Source organism: Zingiber officinale, chromosome 1A (genome assembly GCF_018446385.1).
Source record: "Zingiber officinale cultivar Zhangliang chromosome 1A, Zo_v1.1, whole genome shotgun sequence".
NCBI lineage: Eukaryota > Viridiplantae > Streptophyta > Magnoliopsida > Zingiberales > Zingiberaceae > Zingiber > Zingiber officinale.
Genome location: NC_055987.1, coordinates 49,298,745 through 49,317,761, shown reverse-complemented (window position 1 = coordinate 49,317,761; position 19,017 = coordinate 49,298,745). Strand labels below are relative to the sequence as shown.

The window sequence follows — 19,017 nt, the reverse complement described above, 5'->3', positions numbered from 1 at the left end:
ACGTTCTTATAGAAATGATATGCTTCTCGATACTTCTTGTGTGACCATGAGCGACATCTGACGTAGATGATCTGATGTAGCCAAAACTTATTTTTTTTTTAATTTCCCTCTCATCTGCATGCAACAACTTTTCTCTCTTTCATCTTAAATTAAAATAAAATTATGTCTTCTCTCTCCTATTATTACATATGACTATCACTGTGATACTGATTATCTATTATGCAACAGCTGCTACAACGGTAAAATAACTGTTACAATAGCTACAATAGCTACTACAACTGTGTAGTAGTTGCTACAACATTATAGCAGCTAAAGCTGGTACAACTTGCAGTAGCTGCTAAAACAGTTCAATAACTATTACAACGGTGCAGTAGCTATTACAATGATACAGTAGCTGCTACAACTATGCAGTAGCTGCTACAACTGTGCAGTAACTACTATAATGATGCAGTAGCTGCTACAACTGTATAGTAGTTGTTACAACAGTGTAGTAACTGTTACAATGCAGTAGCTACACAATAACTGCTACACGTTGTAGCAACTACTACACATTAACTGCTACAACGTGTAGCAATTATTGGAGTTCAAATCCTCTGTCCCCAAATTTCTCTGTCCCCGTGTCCCCTTACCGATCGGACGGACCAGATTACATCTCAAGGATGCATTGCATATCACGAAGATACTGCACACATCTTAAGGATGCCATGATGCCTTGAGATGTAATCTGATCCGTCCGATCGACAGGGGACACGAGGACAGAGAAATTTGGAGACAGAAGATTTGAACTACAATTATTATGTAGTAGCTAATACAACGTTGTAGTAGCTACATCACCTTTAAACATTAGTACCATAATGATTATTACATATAATCATATGAGAGAAAAATGAGAATTTTCACTACAAGAAAACATGACTTCATAGACGAAAAAATTCATTTTTGAAAGTCATTTTTCTATCTCTAAATAATGTTTAAAACGAAATATTCCATCTCAAAATTCCGTTATTGAAAGCCCCGTAGCTAATTTTAAGACGAAACTATTCCTCTCTAATTTCATAAACGGATTGAAAAATCATTTATATATTTGTTTTTAATTTAATCAAATGAAATTAATTTTGAATACAAATTTCGTCTCTAATTTTATTTTAAATCCGTTATTAGTCTATCTCAAATTATATAATAAATATAATTTTAATTTATTTATAATCCGTTTACAATCTTATTTATAAATCCGTATATAAAATTCATTTATATTTTTATTTTAAATCTGTCATTAGTATGTCACAAATTATATATTAAATATAATTTTAATCTATTTACAATCATGTTTATAAATTCGTATATAAATTTTGCCTCTCATTTTATTTTAAATCTGTTATTAATCTGTATCAAATAACATGTCAAAAATAATTTTAATTTATTTATAAATCTGTTTACAAAATTCATATTTAAATTTATCAATAATTTTTTTATATTATATTTTTATTTTTCTCATCTACATATCATTTTAGCAAAAACAATCACACATTTCAAATAAATTAAAAATATTTGAAGCTGTGATAAGATGCCAGTGTTTAACAAAACTGTGATTTAAGATAAAAAAAAATAATAGATATAATAAACAAATGCGTAGTTGCTATACAACTGCATACCAGTATGAAAATGTACATAGACATTAAGTAAGCTAAGAAAAGCAGCTCGAAGCGGTTGCAAATTGCTGCGGAAAAAGTATCCTAAGAGAGTGAATTAAGAGCGAGTGCCTATGCACGGCTCCAATCTAAAACTGACAATGAAAAGTAGATATGCAGCATTAGTGAAAAAAGCAAATAGCAGTAAGTAAGCTTACGAGTAAGTAGTACTCTAAGTGAATAAATGAACCATCAATACAGAATCATAATTGTAAGTAAGTGATGACAGGTGCACTACAACATACATATAATAATAATCTGTAAAAAGTAGTAAGATAGATGCTAGAAAAAGGTTGTGTAGACTACTATGCTTTATACATAACATAAAAAAATAACGATGCAAAAGAAAGAATTCATCAACTTTCCACTGATAGGGTTTTGAATGAATCATTAATTTGCAGTTGATGTACTTCTGTCAGATCATGTTCATTTAGGAGACCATTAAACATCAATAAAAATTGAATATTTCTAGCATGCGTTGTTGTCCATACAATATAGCATTAGGTACTATGCAGTAAACACTAGCAGTAAAATTCAGTAAACACTAGTAGCAGAAACACAAACAACAGTAAGACTAATAGTGGTACACCAATACTAATAGCAGTGACACCAATAGAACAACAGTACACCAATAGAAGCAATAAATGACAGTAAATGACAATACACCAATGAAGATCAAAATCAACGCAATAGAATAACAGTACACCAACGAAGAACAAAAACAATGGTAAAATTCAGTAAACAACAACAAACGTGACAAATTTCTACAAATATTTTTTATTTGCAGTAAACAACAAATACAATTCAGTAAACAACATTTTTGCAGAATTCAACAAAGGCAACAACAGTGGACAACAAATTTCTACAATGATCAGCACTATGCATTATGGATTATACTATGCAAAATACTAGCAGTAAACACCAACAATAAACACTATGCAGCAAACACCAGCACTAACACAAACTAATAGCAGTAACACCAATAGAACAGCAGTACACTAATAGAAGCAATAAATGACAGTCCACCAATGAAGATAAAAATCAACATAATAGAACAACAGTACACCAATGAAAACCATTATCATCTTTTTGACGCCACATTCAATTACGATTTGTAGACATTTTATGCATTTTTAGAAAATATACAGATATTTTTCATAAATAAAATAAAAGAACTTTATAACATTCAATTCTAAAACTATAATCTTATTATTATCTAATCATTTACTTTTATTAAAAGACTATTTGTATTAATTCAACACCTTCAATATGTTTATAATCAATAATAACATGTAAATTTAAAGGTTCGATATATATCTCCAAATATAAAATACTAAAAGAACAATAGACATCTGAATGTTGAATATTAGAACTTGATATGCATTGCTAGAATAATATTCACAATGAATAATTTTATTAATAAAATAGTAGATATCAAAAAACATTAAATTAACAACTCAGGATGCAATATGAGTGTTCTACACATTTATCCATTATCAATAATCTTGAGTTACAGGTTGAGTTATTGGAGAAAGAACTTTAGAAACAAACTGGAGTGATTAAATTAGATCTAGCAACCATCACACTAGCTAAAGTTGAACAAGAGAAACGAGCCAAGGTAGCAGAAGAGACATTGAGAAATACTAAATGGAACATTTCTAAGAGTGGTGAGTGGCTTCGAGAGGAACTCAGGAATCTTTCTGCACATATGTCATCTACATTTCAAACTACTAAGAAGATAGTCACGCAAGCAATTAAAGAAAATGCCAAGTTACAATCACAAAAAGGCAACATGGGAAGAATTTTGGAGAAATCTAATAAAGATATAGTGTTATTACAGGGGAAATACCAAGTGAAACTCAAGCAGCTAGTAGGTCGAATAGGTATCAGGTCAAGAGATGTAGAAAGGTTGAGCTTGGAACTAAAATATAAAGAGCAAAGAACTAGACAACCATAAGTTATCTAAGGAAGCATTGCAAAAAGACTTCATAAGAGAAGTGGAGTAACTCAATCTGAAGTGTCAACCTTCCATGCAGAGAAATCTTTTTGGCTTGGAACAGAATGGAGAAAAGGAAATATTGCTAGTTGAGATAGAGCTACTAAGAATTAAGTTCATAGAAAGTGAGCTATCTTTGCAAAGACAGAAATCTGGAAATTGATTTTCTTAAGAAAGAGATAGAAGCTTTAAAAGAGGAAATTTGTAAATCAATGGTGAACATAAATCATTTTAGGCATACAAAAGATGGAGATGTTATTCTGGATTCTATGAAAGTAACATGATTTCTTCTCTTTGCAAAGTTAACATGAACAGGAACATAAGCCATCTGCCTCTTTTCCCTAAACAACAGCAATCTCACAAATTTCTGTAGTTTGGTCGCTCGGGCATCTATCGTGGTTTGCGCCTCAAGTAAGTATCTAGTGGGGCACGCGTCTGCGGAAGTGGCCGCCGACAAAATCAAGGGCATGCGGCGTGGCAGTCCACACAGCAAGAGGAAGAAGAAGAAATTAGGGGTTACCTTTTGAGAGAGAGCAGTAGAGTCGGCGATATACGAGCACACGACGCTGTCGAGATACAAGAAGAAGAGTCGGGGAGAAAGTCGGCGAGACGACGAGAAAGCAGTCGGCAGAAAGCTAAGTCGGCGAGGAAGATGCAGCGAGGGAGACAAACAAAAATATTAAACAGGATTTAGCATAGGGTTTATTAAAATAAAATAAAATAAAATAAAATAAAATAAATAATTCAATACACTTTTAAATCTGTATTTATTTTTAAATATTAATATTTATTTTATAAATTTGTTTTTGGTTTGTTTTAAATTCGGTCTCAAATAGTTTTTTTTATATTATATTTTATTTAAATATAATTGATTAATAATTCTGTATTAAATTTATTTTTGATTTACTAAAAATTAAAATAGATTTTAATTTCGTTTTAAAAATCCATTACTGAAGCCCTGTTTTATTGTAGTGTTTATTTTAATTTAGGAAGAAAGAGAAAAAAGTTGTTTATTTTAATTTAAAGAGAAAGAGAGAAAAGTTGTTACATGTAGATGAAAGAGATTAAAAAAAAAATAGATTTTAACTGCGTTAGATAGCTCATATTAAATTTTTCTTGCTCACAATCAAGCAGGAGGCATCGGACAGCAAGCATATATATATATATATATATATATATATATATATATATATATAATTTTGATTTGTTGCTAAAATGTTTGTTGTTTGTTAACTTGTTTTGTTATGTCTAAAGTAGAAGCTAATTTATAACTTAGTTTGTATATAATTTTAATATTTTTGGAGTCATAAATTTATATTATGACTTGTGTTTAGTTAAGAACTTCAAGGCTTAACGGTTGTTCAAATTTAGATTGTAAGTTGATTTGTAAATCAAAATAGAGTCATCTTATGCTAGTATAAATGTCCAATTACGTGGCATAAGCTGGTTTATAGATTGTAAATTTAAATTTTAAGTTGCAAATTTTTTTCACCATTTAAGTTAGAAACTCGAAATTTCATTTTGTTCAATGCTTCAACTACTGTGTATAAATCATACTTGCATAGCTATTTGTTCCATCAATTTTAGGATCAATTTTTTAATGGATATAAAATATGATGTATGATCTCCTCCGTATAAAGGACCTATTCTTTATAATTTATTTATCTATATTTTACCATAAGATCATATATCGCTTGGGTTGAACAATATCTAATTATAAATAAATTCAAGGTTATTTTTAAAATCACAAACATATATTAAAATTAAAAATAGATAGAACATTTCCTGTAGAATAAATAAAAGGGGACAATTTTTATTTTTTATTTTTGGTCATAGAAGAGCCGACTAGTTTTAAAAATAATTAAAATAATACTCATCTTATTTGTCATACCAAAAAAACTTTATTCTATATTATTATAATAATTTTTTAGCAAAATTACTATAATATAAATTAAAATTATTTTTACTTAATATATTAATTTACTCAAAATATTATTTTCTTAACATAGTCAAAATTACTCTAATTTATTAAATTAATCCAACTTGATTAACTTTATTTTAATATTTTCATAATAATTATGATTAAAATTATTATAAAATTTTAATCAAAGTTTTGGCCAAATAGTATTACAATAGAGTGTTACAATAGTGTTTTAATATACTTTTAGTTCCAGACTGTTACAATAGAGTGGCCAAAATACTTTCAATTATAAGACATTTGATTTAAATCCGATTTTAAAATTAAATCAATTTTCACCAAACCACTATCAACTTTACAACTCTAACATCCAGATAATCATTAAGTTTAATTTTTAATAAAATTTTAAAGATATTTATTCTAATATTCCATAAGAACCAATAGCAAGCCCAATATACCTTTATGGTTTTAGCACAACAAATGCCATGTACAAATAAACCATCCCCACCAAAGAACATTCTTGAACTGTCTGCAACTCATCATATTTCATGCGCACTTATTTTATTAACACTTTTATTTATTTAAAGCTAGAAAGTTCTGTAGACATCAGCATTCTAGAACCTTTCACTTACTTTCAGAGCTTAATCCTGCAAAAGGGAGCATAAAATCTTAGATTTTTTTTTCCTTTTAAAAATATGAAATTATTGAGTCATAGATAATTTAGACTTTCAAATTATATATAAAAAATAATAATGCCTTTTTCGTTTTTTTTGCTAAATTTAATTATTTCACCTCAAAACGGCATAAAAATTTCGTTGATTTTTTAAGGAAAAATAAAAGAAAAATTAGGGCAAACAAAAAATTAACAGATCCAGTGGGCCTACCTCCGAGAAGGGAAGGAATTCCGATTCTTCGGCGGAGTCCAAGCAATCCCTAATTTTCTGGAACTCGTCGGCGGAGTAAGAAAGGGTGAGGAAGGGGACCTTGAAGTCGACGGTGCCGGAGTCGGGGCGAGCCTCGATGGCGGAGACGGGGAGCCACACGAAGAGCTTCTTCACCTGGACGCCGGAGAGATCGGAGAGGACGCCGTAGGAGAGCGCGCCGGCGACGGACCGATCGTAGTAAACGAGGTCGGAGAACTGGATGTAGCAGGGTGCCTTGAGCTCCACGGTCAGGTCGCCGTCATCGGAGAGCGAGTGGTGCTTGGCGTGCGGGAGGATGCCTTTCGGGAGGCCGTACTTCTTGAGCAGGTCGCCTAGTTTGGAGGCGGAGGCGGAGGCGGCGGAGACGAGGAAGACGAGGAGAAGGAGGCGGAACGCGATCGCCATCGGCGGAGACGAGCTCAGACTCAGAGTAATCCACTGTCTCTGACTGATCAATCGATAAATAAAATGAGAACATTTTGATTTGCTCCCATATTTTATTTATTTTCCATTTTACCCCATTTATTTATTTCGTATCTACTCCCCTACTATTACTAATTAAATCTGGAGAAGATGAACCTATTGGATCTATTGTACATCTTATCCTTATCCTCCTATATTACAAAGATTATTTTTACAACTCCAATATATAGCCTACATATAGTATACAATAACAACTTTATCATAAGCTCCACGGACGTGATGATAAATAAATGACAAATTTATCTAATAAACAAAGAATCACTTGGTACAACTCACCTTCCCATCCATCTTCCTTCATAATTTATAATATAAAAATTTTCAACGAGTTAAAGATACCACCTCCATTTGAACTTTTGAACTTGAAGCACAATCCAAATATGGCAATACAATGAAGATTTTGTCTATATTTGGAGAGGAAGCACAGCGGATGCCTTCCTCTCCATCGACCAAACAAAGCTATGCATAAAGTTTTGCAGATGCAACAACAGAAGCTACAACTGTCCATGGCTCTCAACCTGCAACTCATTTTCTGGGTAGCAGCATATCGACCGCCAATCTACCAGTTGATTCATGAAATACTCCTCTAATGCAATTTGCTATTTAGTAAAGATTCAAGAGGACTCTTTTAAAGAATTGGATTAGTCTTTTGTGTGTGTCTATTAGTCGGTGCTTCGAGCACTCTCTTCCTTTTGTTCATCCTTTGCTATTCAATTTCCCCCTGGAAATGTGGCAATAGGGGATCTAACGCCAAAGTGGATATGGATTTCTTGGAACTAGAGGTCAATGTATTGCGAGTTGATGGTAATTGGAATAGTTGATCCCGTTCAACCGCACGCAGCATAATATATGCTCTGGCAAGTCTTCTGGCTTGTTTCCCTGTATCGTAAAAGAAATTACTCTCTATGACAAGTGAATTAGTTCTTTGTTTGCTTCTTAGTAAAGTTAGAAATGCAAGTATCATAAGATTGCTACCTGTATTGTTAGGCCAACATCCAAGATACAGATCTTCAGACGATCAATAAAGGTTTCAAACCCTTTCCTTGCAATGTAACTGAATCTATGCATGTCAATATCTATCTCGAAGTAATTCTTGCCCTGCAAATGATGCATACATCCGACAGTCACGAGAAGTTAGTGTGCAACACTAAGCATGAGTAGAAAACCTAGTGACCATAAGCCTGGTTTAGAATGAATAAAACTTGAACAAGTCTAGTGACATTAGAAATTATTGTTTCATCTTGGTGAATGGGGCTTGACTGCTTATCATATCAAAAATTTCAATCTTTCTCACATGAATTTTAATTAGTTTATGAATATATCACGTTTAGTCAGAAAGCAGTTGGAACTACTTCAATAGGCAACCTCCCTCGCTCCATCATATGATGCTGATGAAGTGGCAGTGGAACAAGTCTATTACTGGACCAAGTCTGACCCGAAAATATATTACAAGATAATATGGATAAGGAGGTAATATAGATTTGTTTTGAATTCCAGCAAGACAGGTATACCAGGTAGAATTCATGCTGAGGTCGAGATAACACTGGCTTCTCATTGTATGCATGCATAAGCTTCCGCTCTGCTGTGCTTAAAGGAAGATCCTCCACATTTGCTACACGACCAAGTATCTTTAACCTATCTCTGAAGGGCACTACTGAATCCATAGGGAAACCTCTGCACCTTTCTACTTCATCATCAATTAGCCTCTATCATGACATAAAAATTACAAACATTTAAGTAATGTAAAGAATTCTGCATTTAAATGATTGAAAGAATCCGTAGGACAACTAACCCAATAGATACAAGAATATCAGCCAACTGACAAAAATCAGAGATCATCTTTTCATGAAGTTGGAATAAGATTTATGTCGGTAAATCTTCTTTCTATTGAGGTTAGACGCAGTTAGACAGTGATAGAATACACATCATATTACTTGACAGAAAACACATGCAGTTGCTAGTTAAAAAGTGAGGCACTCATGATGGTAGGTCATGTGACTGAAATTCGATAAACATCCTAAAAATTAGATGAGCAAACACAAAAGAAAATTCAAGTTCTTCCAACAAGATCTAATGCGGCAAAGTTTTGCAACATTTCTGGACTTCGATTGCTAGTGTAGTTCAGTATGTGCCATTTAGAGTGGGCCTCTAGGAGGATGATTTAATATCAAATAATACTGGACTTCAAGTGTACAAAATTCATATCCAAAACTGTGACTAGAAGCTAAGTTAAGATTTTGTCATTCAGGAAACCCCTTTTGAGATGGGCATAAAAGAACCTGATGTGGTTTGAAAATCAGAGTTAAAATTTTTTTACAAGTTCTAGATTTTTAAAAGTTGTTTAAGTTTATTAAATTTTGTTATATCTTTTGGGGAATTGTTTTTTTTTTGTGTGTGTGTTCACAAAAAGGGATTAGGATCCCTCGTGCAAGGGATTCTTTGATTTAATACAATTTTCATTTTCTATGGGAGATTACATTTCTTCTATGTGAAATTGTTCCCGATGCTACATCAGGGCAGTAGCAAGGGAATCAGGAGAAATCAACCACAACCTAATGTTTCAACTCATATGAAGGCATGTAAAATGAAATTTTCTATCAACTCAACTCAGGTCACACTTCAAATGGGATTCTCAAACATTTGTGTATCACAAAATATGAAAAGTAAACTGATGTCCTTAGAATTAGCAGATGAAACTAACTAATAAATATTGAAATACAAGCAGAGACTAATTGAAGACTAGTAAAGTGTTTTTCTCAAGATAGCCCACCCAGCACATAATCTCCAGTACTAAATGTATAATCTTTTATTTTGGTGGAGTTTAAAGGATAAGAGCAATATGATAGTATTAATCTTACTTGAACATTCTCCAAGAAATGAGATGGAAGTTCCTTGGAGCCTTCTGAGAGACGAAAATATAACACAAAGCTTATTCCTTCACCATCAGTTTCACTCTGAAAAATAGTTGCAGGATAGAGGGGAACCTGAGAGACAGAGTGATCAGATCTTCAGAATAAAATACGAAAAACAAGGAAATAGCAACGTTATTCAAGAGATCACTATACTGCCGGATCCAAAAGCATTTTTTTTTCCCCCATTTTTGTCTGGCTAACAAGCATGTTTAAAGTTTAATATATAAAGGTGATATGGCAAGGGATGATCTTTAAGAAATCATCACAGCATGTAAATTTTGCACAATGGAAGAGCTGACATAAAAAAATTATAGATGCTGTTAAATATCAAGTAGATACAGCTTCACACCTTCTAGTCAGACAGATCAGTTCCGATGCCCAGCCAAGACAGCTATCTAACCAGTTGCATCATAATGTCAAAAACACACACTTTACTCTAAATTCTCTGTGAATGTATTAGTTTCCAACTATCCTTATGATAAAAGTGGTGAACCACTCAGTGCGGGTAATTGCTGCCATCTATTGTCTGTCTTACACTACACTATTTTTTTTTCCTTTTCTGTAGTCTCCATTTATGGCTGGTAGTTAGGTAGAGCTGGATAAAAGAAACTGAACAAAGGAGGAGAAACAGAAATTAACAAAGAGGTGGAAATTGTAGAATAATTATAGTGTCACTATTTAATGGTTATTTAGAAAGACAAGGAGAAAATTGTTAACCTTAATTAATCACTTTGTTTCAATGGCTGGATTAGTTTTTTTGATAGTGCTTTAAAATGACAGATACTTAATTTTTATAAACAAGAATTAGGCAATCAATCACTATCACACTTGTGATCATTAGAAAACAAAAAGCTGTTACTAGGATGAGCACAAAAGAAAAGGCACCATATTTAAAGCATTTAAAACCAAGATCATGACGCTTCATTAAAAAAATTATATAATCTGTAGTGTATCATTTTCTCATGATAATACTTTGCAGATTAATGTGAGACTGCGAGAAACTCAAAAGCCATAAATTCAAGTATAAAAAATGAAGTACATTATCTATCATCAAAAGAAGATAACGTGCATGATTCTAAATCGTCGACACCATATTGTTGTCAACTTTAGATTGCACTATTTGATTGTGCTGGCTTATATTTTTACATGCATTATCATTTATAATATCTGATAACATAATATACTGACTCTTACATCTACCATACTATCTACTCCTAGAAAAATATATATTCCTTCTAATTTGCTTCAATTAGATTATGACAACTTATGATGTTTGGTCAACTTGATGTGACTTTTCCATAAGAAGCTCTAGACTTCAAATATTTCAAAATTAATATTGTAGAAACGACATACGTATTACAAATGAAAAGCATTCAATCTTAATTCAGTTTGCGATCCTTTTTAATAAAGTTATGTTTACTTTTTCTTTAGAGCTTCATGAAGTGGCATTCCTTATTTTCCATTAATATTGATCATAATTAATATTTGATAATGTTTAGAATTAGGCATAGAAGATTTTATGAAAGAAAAATAGGTTTTTCTGTTTCTATTCCAGTTGAACTCCTATTTATAATGAATGATATAAAAAAATTACAAAAATATCCTACTCAACAACTAAATAGAAAACAATAGCTAAAACATGTATACCCTGTCAACAGTCCCCCTCACCTCAAGATGGCATATGTATATATGTCATACCCATCTTCTATACAAATTAATGAAATAATCTACTACATAAGCCCTTAGTAAATACATCTGCAAGTTGGCTCCTTAAATCTACATAGATGATTTTTAAGTTGTGATCATCTAATTTTGTTTTGATAAATAATCAATCAATTTCAAATTACAACACAGACTCCTTTATTGTCAATCATGCTGGACTAAATTATGAGCAATGCTAATAGCTACTTTATTGTCACAATATAGCAACACAGACTCCTTTTAGAGAAGATGAATATTTTGCATAAACCTTTAAGCCATAGAAGTTAAAACTCCCCGTGGCATTGCTCCATTGCTCTGTATTCTACTAAACCACACTAAAGCACTAGTCCTATCAACCACACCCTATTTATTTGCTTCTCCAAATTACAAGATTTCCACAAATGAAGGCACAATATTTGAAAGGAGATCTTCTATCATTAGGAGATTTCGGACAATCAATATCAGTGTATGCTTCTATTCCCAAATAACAATTGCTTGAGAAGTGTAATGCTTTCCCAAAACTACATTTGAGATACCATAGAATCCAAAATAGCATGAAGATGTATAGCCCTAGGGCTATATGCATAAATTGATTTATTATACTTTTGCAAGAATAGGCAATTTCAGGTTGTGTAGGAGAGATAATTGAGTCTCCCAACTAATCTTTGATACTAATAAATATAGACTAATTCTCCAACATTTTCTTTTAATCTATGCTTGGCTTCAATGGAAGTATCTGTAGGTTTACAACCTAACGTTCTTGTTTCCATTAGAAAGTCAAGAACATATTTTCTTTAAGAAATAAATATGCCTTTTTTTTTTACTGAGCAACTTCTAATCTAAAAAATATCTTAGTTGGTCCAAATCTTTAATATCAAACTCAAATATTTCTTCAGTCTAATCATCTCTTCTTGATTATCACCTGTCATGACTATAATGTCAACATATACAATAACAACAGTAACATTACTGTTGAGATATTTGATGAACATAATGTGATTTGCATTACTTTACTCATAGTCATTGCTTTACTAAATCTATCAAACCAAGCCTAAGGTAACTGTTTCAAACAATATAGACTTTTTAAAGTAATAGACCTTCCCTTCACCCTTTCAATTTTCTGACCAAAAAAAAAAAACAAGTGGAATTTTCATAAAAACTTCCTCTTCTAACTCACCATGTAGGAAGGCATTTTTGGCATCATACTACTGAAGGTTCCATCCAAGATTAGTTGCATAAGATAAGAGAACCCTTAAGAATTCATATTGGCAGAAAGTGCAAAAGTTTCTTGTAATCAATTCAGTAGGTCTAGGTGAAACTCTTTGCTACCAACTAAACCTTTAGACTCTTATGTTTCACTTTGAATACCCACTTATATCCTACCGACTTTTGGCCTAAAGGTAGGTCAACAAGCTCCAAAGTTCTATTTTTGGCTAAGGCTTTCGTCTCTTCCACCATGGCATCTTTCCATTCAGAATCATTAACATCTTCCTGCCACCTCTGCGGTATAAGATAAAATGCAAGGGAGACAAAAAAACCTATAGGAAGCATAAGAAACAAAGTTCGAGATAGAATGTTGAGTATGATCTAATACCTTTCTCGACAATAAGAGATAAAAACCAGTTAGTGTAGGTCAGCTACACGAACTTTATCTTGGCCTAAACAAGAAGAATAAGTGAGAATTTTTTTACTAACACTAGTCATATGATTCAGATGTCTCCTAAATCTAAAATCCACAAGTCATCGGAAATACCTAGGCACCGCCTAGACGGGAGGCAGACCTCAACCACACCACCTTGAACTGCAGAGCCTTGTGTTTAGCCGACATTAAGCATTTCCAATTCAGACTTGGGTGATGCGTCCAGGCATGCACGATGGCTCTGGACTCGTCGCGGGCTAAGGCGACGCGTCCAGACGTGTCTGACGCGTCCGACGCCGAAACACCGAAGCTGATCATCGAATAGAATAGGTTTTTTTTTTTAACTTAGGATTTAATTGAAACTTTAAATTAATAATTTTAATCATGATTGAGATAATTTAAATAGGTTTACTTAAAGCTCAATAAAATTATCCTATTAATTTAATATATATATTTAAATAATAATTATTATTTATCTTAAAAAATATTTTGATTAATTTTTTTATTTTTAGTTAATATATTTTATAGTGATTTTTTTTTAAAAAAATTATCCTTTATTTAATTTTTATCCTTTAGTTAATATATTATTTAATTATGTATAAAAATAGTAAAAAAAAAACTCAACCGCCTAAGTGGCCGAGGCGATAGGCGGTCACTGACAGCACCGCCGCCGCCTACTGCCATTTACAACACTGGTAGAATGAGACTAAGTCTTGCCATAAGGAGCTTCAGAGTTAGTAATGCATCATTGGACAGTTCACCCCGGAAGGATTGGTTTCTCTTGCCAACCTAGTATTAAGAGTTTTAAACATGTGAGCTTGAGACCGTGGGCCACCAAAATTTTTTCCACCTCAACCACGTGTTGAATGGTCATGAAATTTCTAGCATGTGTCTTTGGTATGTCTTGGTTTCCCAAGATAATCACAATTTCTATTATCTTATTCTCCTTCCCTTTAGCCGACCCCACCTAATGGGATATGGCTTGGTTGTTGTTGTTGTTGTGTTATTCTCCTTCCCTTATAGATTCACTTCCAGCTATATTAGGTTTTATAGTTATGATAGAGGAGTCAACAAGCATTCCTAATTGGTCAGTAGAGATAATTGGCAATATAGCATTAAGTTTACTCTCTTCATGTTGCACATAGTTATATGCTCGTTGTAAGGAGGAAAAAGGATCATGGCCAAAAACTAATATTCTTTGATTGAATACATTATTCAGTCCTAACAAAAAATCATACACATGTTCCCTTTCAATTAATTTATGAAACTTTATTGTATGCCAAACATGATGCTTGTAAAATTGATGGTAGTTAAGTTTTTACCGCAAGCCACTAAATTTATTAAAATCCTAGGCACTTGTCATATATTTGGGCATGAGCAGCTACATCCCAAATTTTCTAAGTTGTATCTTAGAGAAGGTGGTTATGCAAGTTGCAGTTGCATTGAGTAGATCAATTATGACATGATAAGAGAACTCTCTAACTGATGATTGTGACCATCCCATAATTGATGTAGCCTTGCAATCATCTATCCTGAATGAATAGCAAGAATGATTGTGACCAAGTAAGGCAGTTTGTTCCATCTAGTTTGACTGAACTAATATAGAGAGAAGGGTTTGTAAGTAATTTTGTTGTCACCATGTTCCATGATGGTAGCAAAAGATCCCTCCTTTCATGTCACGTTGTTGCTTGCCTTGATGAAAGAGTTTACCGCCCCAATGCACCTAACCAACCCTCAACAATCAAGACGCGAGAGACGAGTGAGAAGAGGCTAGGGTTAGCACTCCTTCAATGGCTACAATAGGAGAGAGAGAGGCTAGGGTATGAAAAGATAACTAGGGTTTGCGATGATACCATGTAGAATTAGGCATAGAGAATTTTGTGAAAGAAAACTCCATCCCAGTTAATTCTTATTTATACTAAAATTGAGATATATAAAAAAAATAGAGAATTATCCTTACTAGACAACTAAATAGAAAATAATAGCTAAAATATGACCCTATCAATAGATAATTATCTCACTTATTTACAATTTAGAAGGGATTAGAATCTGAAACATGAAAAATGAGAATATACTTGTTCATGCTTATTATTTTTTCTAACTTAATAGCATGCAAGTTATATATGGAATCAATACTGGAATAATTAATCACTTTTCAAATTGGTTTTACATATAATTTTGATTAGCTTCTAACATGCACACACATTAAGCACAATCTTATAGACTGATTCTCAGAATTTCATAGTGTTCGAGATCACCAATATCAGATTTTGTATCACCCATATTGGTCGGGTTTCACATTTGTTGTGTCAAGTTTCATATAGCCTAGCATCATGTGGGATAGGCAAAATGTCAGGTTTTAGCTGTGCTGCCTTTGTAACGGTTTCAACATATTGATGAAGCAGTACAACTTTGGTTGTATTTCCAGATAAAAAAAAAAAAAAAAAGGCAGCCCGGTGCACGAAGCTCCCGCCATGCGGGGTCCCGGGGAAGGATCCATTGTACGCAGTCTTACCCTGCTTTTTGCAAGAGGTTGTTTCCAGGATTCGAACCCGTGACCTTTTGGTCACATGGCAACAACTTTACCATTGCGCCAAAGGCTCTCCTTCTATTTCCAGATAAGACACAAAATTAAAATCTATGACAGGGTGTGAATCTTAAGTCTCTAAGTATTTTATCTTTCCAGGTACAACAGGTTTGTTTCAATTGATCTACTAACAAGCATGGATGGCAAACTTAGAAATGTTGGTTTAGAAAGTTAATAAGAAAATAGTTGCCAGTTTGAATATTGAATATGTACCTGTACATTCACTACAAGCAGAGGTGGCAACTTGCCGAGTGAATTTACAATTGGAAGTTGCACATATCGAGCAATGTGATTAATTTTTTGCTGACGGAAGTACACATCAACACCAAATGGAGAATATACCGCACAATTTGAAGCCAAATCTTTCTTTTTATCCCTAATGACAGACAGATGAAATCTAATGTAAGAATTCACTCTACAGCATCTCTACAACTTATAACATGCATGTTAAAATGCACAAAAGTTAAAGTAAAAGATTGGAGACAGCTACCTTAAGTAATGTTCCCCTCGCACTCTAAAAGTGTTGGGCTCAATAGGTGACCAAGAGTCGAGCATTTTCTTCTCCAGTGCACAGAATTGGACTTGAGATCCTGCTAGTGGCTTCTCAATCATGGCCTTTGTAGAAACTATTAACAAAAATGAAGAGACAAAGTTAGCAAATTCCATAGTCACATGAAGCTTACATAAGCCTTTATCATATAAACTACTCTCCATGTTGAAGTAAAACACAAAAAGAGGGATAAGGATATCAATATAACAGCAAGGTTTTTAAATGATGTGTTCAATAGAAGTAGAAGAGTAAATCAACACTAGACCTCCAAATTTGGAGGCCTGAATAGAAAATTAATTAGACTACGTAGCAAGGAAAACTAGGGAAAATGTGAAGAAAAGACCAAAGGGAGGTTCAAGTGTTCAACAATTAGTTTTCAGTGCCAGTGGATGGTATTGTCCTATTCATATAATGAAAAGGTTGATATTATCTTATGTAAAGAACATAAAATCATAAAGAAGATGCACTCACATTGTGTTGAAGTAGCATGAGCTTCCCCAGATTTCCGCTTGAAGGAAAGCTTCAAAGAAGCCTTTTTAGCTGAGTTTGGTGGACTGGAGCCTATGGCTTTCCTTTTTTCCACTGTTGATGTGGCAACAACTAGGCACGGCAAGCAATTATTGGGAAGGATCCCACAGTTGTTCAGTACACTCTCTTCTTCCCCACAATCATTCTCCTGCATGGAAATAACCGATAGATCCTCATGACTCACAAATGATTTTGGATTACTAACCGAGTTCATCAAAGACTGCTCTCCTGTTCTTTGCCCCTTCTGTTGGTCCATAGAAATGATACATAAATTATCGGGACCAGTAACTCCAAGATTATCATCTCTAAAAGCTTTGGGGCTCACAATGGCTTCGCCTTCAATACCATTTAGAGAGAGAATATCTGCAGAAGAAGGCACATCACTATTCAAAGTCACGAATGACACATGGTAGTAAACTATACATCTTAGTTCAGTAAATCAACTTAAAAATGATTTTTTGTAAAGGAACGTCTCTAATTCGGTGGCGATTTGATATGTGCAGCCTACCATCTGGAATACTCTTGAAGTCTTCCTCATCGGAGTCTATCACAGAAAAAGTGTCAAACCATGTTTCCTCAACACTCCCGGCCGTCGTCATAACTGCAATTCAGATCCCTAATTGGTTGGATAAGAAAAAGAAGATTGTTCAATTGAACAATGCAATATATTAAAACAATTTTTGCAGATAGGTACAAAAACACATAAGGCAACCCCAAAAGAGACTGTGATCTTGATCTATAAAGCATTTACTTAAAATGTAGGATCATGAGCCAATGCAGCATAGATGACTACGATCTCCCAGTTGACCTACGAATCTAAAAAGGCAACCCTTCTCCCGCCGAAATCTCAACTTGGATCAACATTTAGAGTCAGTTTCTAAATACCCTCCAGCATAATTTTCTCGAAACCAAGGCGTCAAAAATAGCCGACTTTGCAAAGTAGAAGGAGCTCAATGCAGATAAAAAATTAACCAACCAGACCCATTGAAAACCCCATCTTTTTCCCCAAACAAACCCCATCGATCCTCAAGCGCTCGAAAAAACGGATCAAGCCATCACCTTGGAACGCGGGGTTGCTGAATGCCATCGGATCGTCCCCTTCGAAGCCCAGCGCCTCGTCGATCGTTTCCATCGACTTCCGCGACGCTGCCCGCCTCCTGATCGTTCGCCGCCTCCGCCTTCGCGGCCCGTCCGGCGATCTCCGCCGGCCTCCGACGCACCTATCCGGCCGCGACACGCACGTCCCCATCCCCCAACCTTTCCTCCCCTGCTGCTTCTCCTACTACTCCGTCCCTCAACCTGTCGACCTCTCACTTTTTTTTTCCCTAGCAGACGATGATTTCTCGAAATAGGCACGAAATGTCGGGGTGTAAGCACCGCGAATCCGAGATCGGGCGAGAGGAAAAGCGGGACGACCGAAGAGGAAAAGGAGAACTGTGAGTTGCAACTCCCATTGACGAAATCATCACGTCTATTTATAAACGGCGACATGATTAGCCCCACATTAGCAAGCGAAAAAAAGGGACGGGACTCACCAGGCGTGGGGCAGTAGTAGTACATCTCCACACGATCTTCGAGGCAGGTGGGGCCACCTATACTCCAGTAGTTGAACGGGTACTATTTAGGTGGGGGTGGGGAAGGCAAAGGGAGATTAGGGGGCGCCGCGTGGCGGTCGACGTGATCCACACGGTCTGTTGTCGTCTTCTAGATCGTGGCCCACTTTTTTTATGACTTCATTTTTTTACTCTTTAAAGTAAGAAAATATTGACTGTAATTTATCGCTCTTGAGCAAAATTCACATAATTAAAAATTTTAAATTATATTGGAGCCAACTAATAAAATCCAAATAAATTAAATTAAGGAGTTTTGTTTTGTTTTGTTTTTTTTAAATATTGTTATTTTTTATTTATTGTATTTAATTAAAACATAGTTGTGGACATGAACGGCTTAAAATGTGCATAATTTAATTTGGAACAGAAAGGAATTTGATTTTAATTTTATAAATAAATTAAAATATAGCTTCCCAAAATCAGGCATTTCATCAAAAGTTAACATGATGAGAAATTATTTTAAAAATCAATTATGGTAAAGTATG

General features: G+C 34.1%; 2 protein-coding genes and 1 long non-coding RNA gene across 6 annotated transcripts; all 3 read right to left on the bottom strand.

The window, feature by feature from the left end:
• Window positions 1-2,129: 2,129 nt before the first annotated feature.
• Window positions 2,130-4,390, bottom strand: LOC122024654. Its single transcript, XR_006123493.1, has 2 exons — window positions 4,205-4,390; window positions 2,130-4,119 (listed from the first exon to the last, which is right to left on the bottom strand). It is a non-coding gene; the product is annotated as an uncharacterized LOC122024654 (long non-coding RNA).
• A 1,638-nt stretch (window positions 4,391-6,028) lies between these two features.
• Window positions 6,029-6,983, bottom strand: LOC122003239. The gene is made up of 2 exons (XM_042558536.1): window positions 6,487-6,983; window positions 6,029-6,249 (listed from the first exon to the last, which is right to left on the bottom strand). Exons 1-2 carry the CDS (start codon window positions 6,928-6,930, stop codon window positions 6,244-6,246), a joined length of 450 nt encoding a protein of 149 aa, XP_042414470.1. The 5' UTR covers window positions 6,931-6,983; the 3' UTR covers window positions 6,029-6,243.
• Window positions 6,984-7,323: 340 nt separating this feature from the next.
• LOC122024629 lies at window positions 7,324-18,373 on the bottom strand. 4 transcript variants are annotated; one of them, XM_042583294.1, is made up of 10 exons: window positions 17,982-18,373; window positions 17,431-17,523; window positions 17,128-17,285; window positions 16,866-17,070; window positions 16,335-16,470; window positions 16,058-16,220; window positions 9,864-9,989; window positions 8,517-8,711; window positions 7,981-8,103; window positions 7,324-7,884 (listed from the first exon to the last, which is right to left on the bottom strand). In XM_042583294.1, the coding sequence occupies exons 1-10, from the start codon at window positions 18,169-18,171 to the stop codon at window positions 7,789-7,791; spliced, it is 1,485 nt and encodes a 494-aa protein (XP_042439228.1). In that variant the 5' UTR covers window positions 18,172-18,373; the 3' UTR covers window positions 7,324-7,788. The 4 variants fall into 4 exon arrangements, with proteins under 4 accessions (XP_042439228.1, XP_042439222.1, XP_042439243.1 ...); XM_042583288.1 differs by having other exon boundaries at window positions 16,866-17,285; XM_042583309.1 differs by having other exon boundaries at window positions 16,866-17,285; window positions 17,431-17,538; window positions 17,982-18,114.
• Between the last annotated feature and the right edge of the window lie 644 nt (window positions 18,374-19,017).

Bases quoted from the DNA above. Each gene is read 5' to 3' on its own strand.
- LOC122003239 (XM_042558536.1), bottom strand. From the start codon at position 6,930: ATGGCGATCGCGTTCCGCCTCCTTCTCCTCGTCTTCCTCGTCTCCGCC.
- LOC122024629 (XM_042583288.1), bottom strand. From the start codon at position 18,171: ATGGGGACGTGCGTGTCGCGGCCGGATAGGTGCGTCGGAGGCCGGCGG. The intron at 17,524-17,981 runs GTGATGGCTTGA...TCTGAATTGCAG, and splicing joins CAGCAACCCCGCGTTCCAAG to TTATGACGACGGCCGGGAGT. The intron at 9,990-16,057 runs GTACATATTCAA...TCTGTCTCTCAG, and splicing joins TGCTTGTAGTGAATGTACAG to GTTCCCCTCTATCCTGCAAC.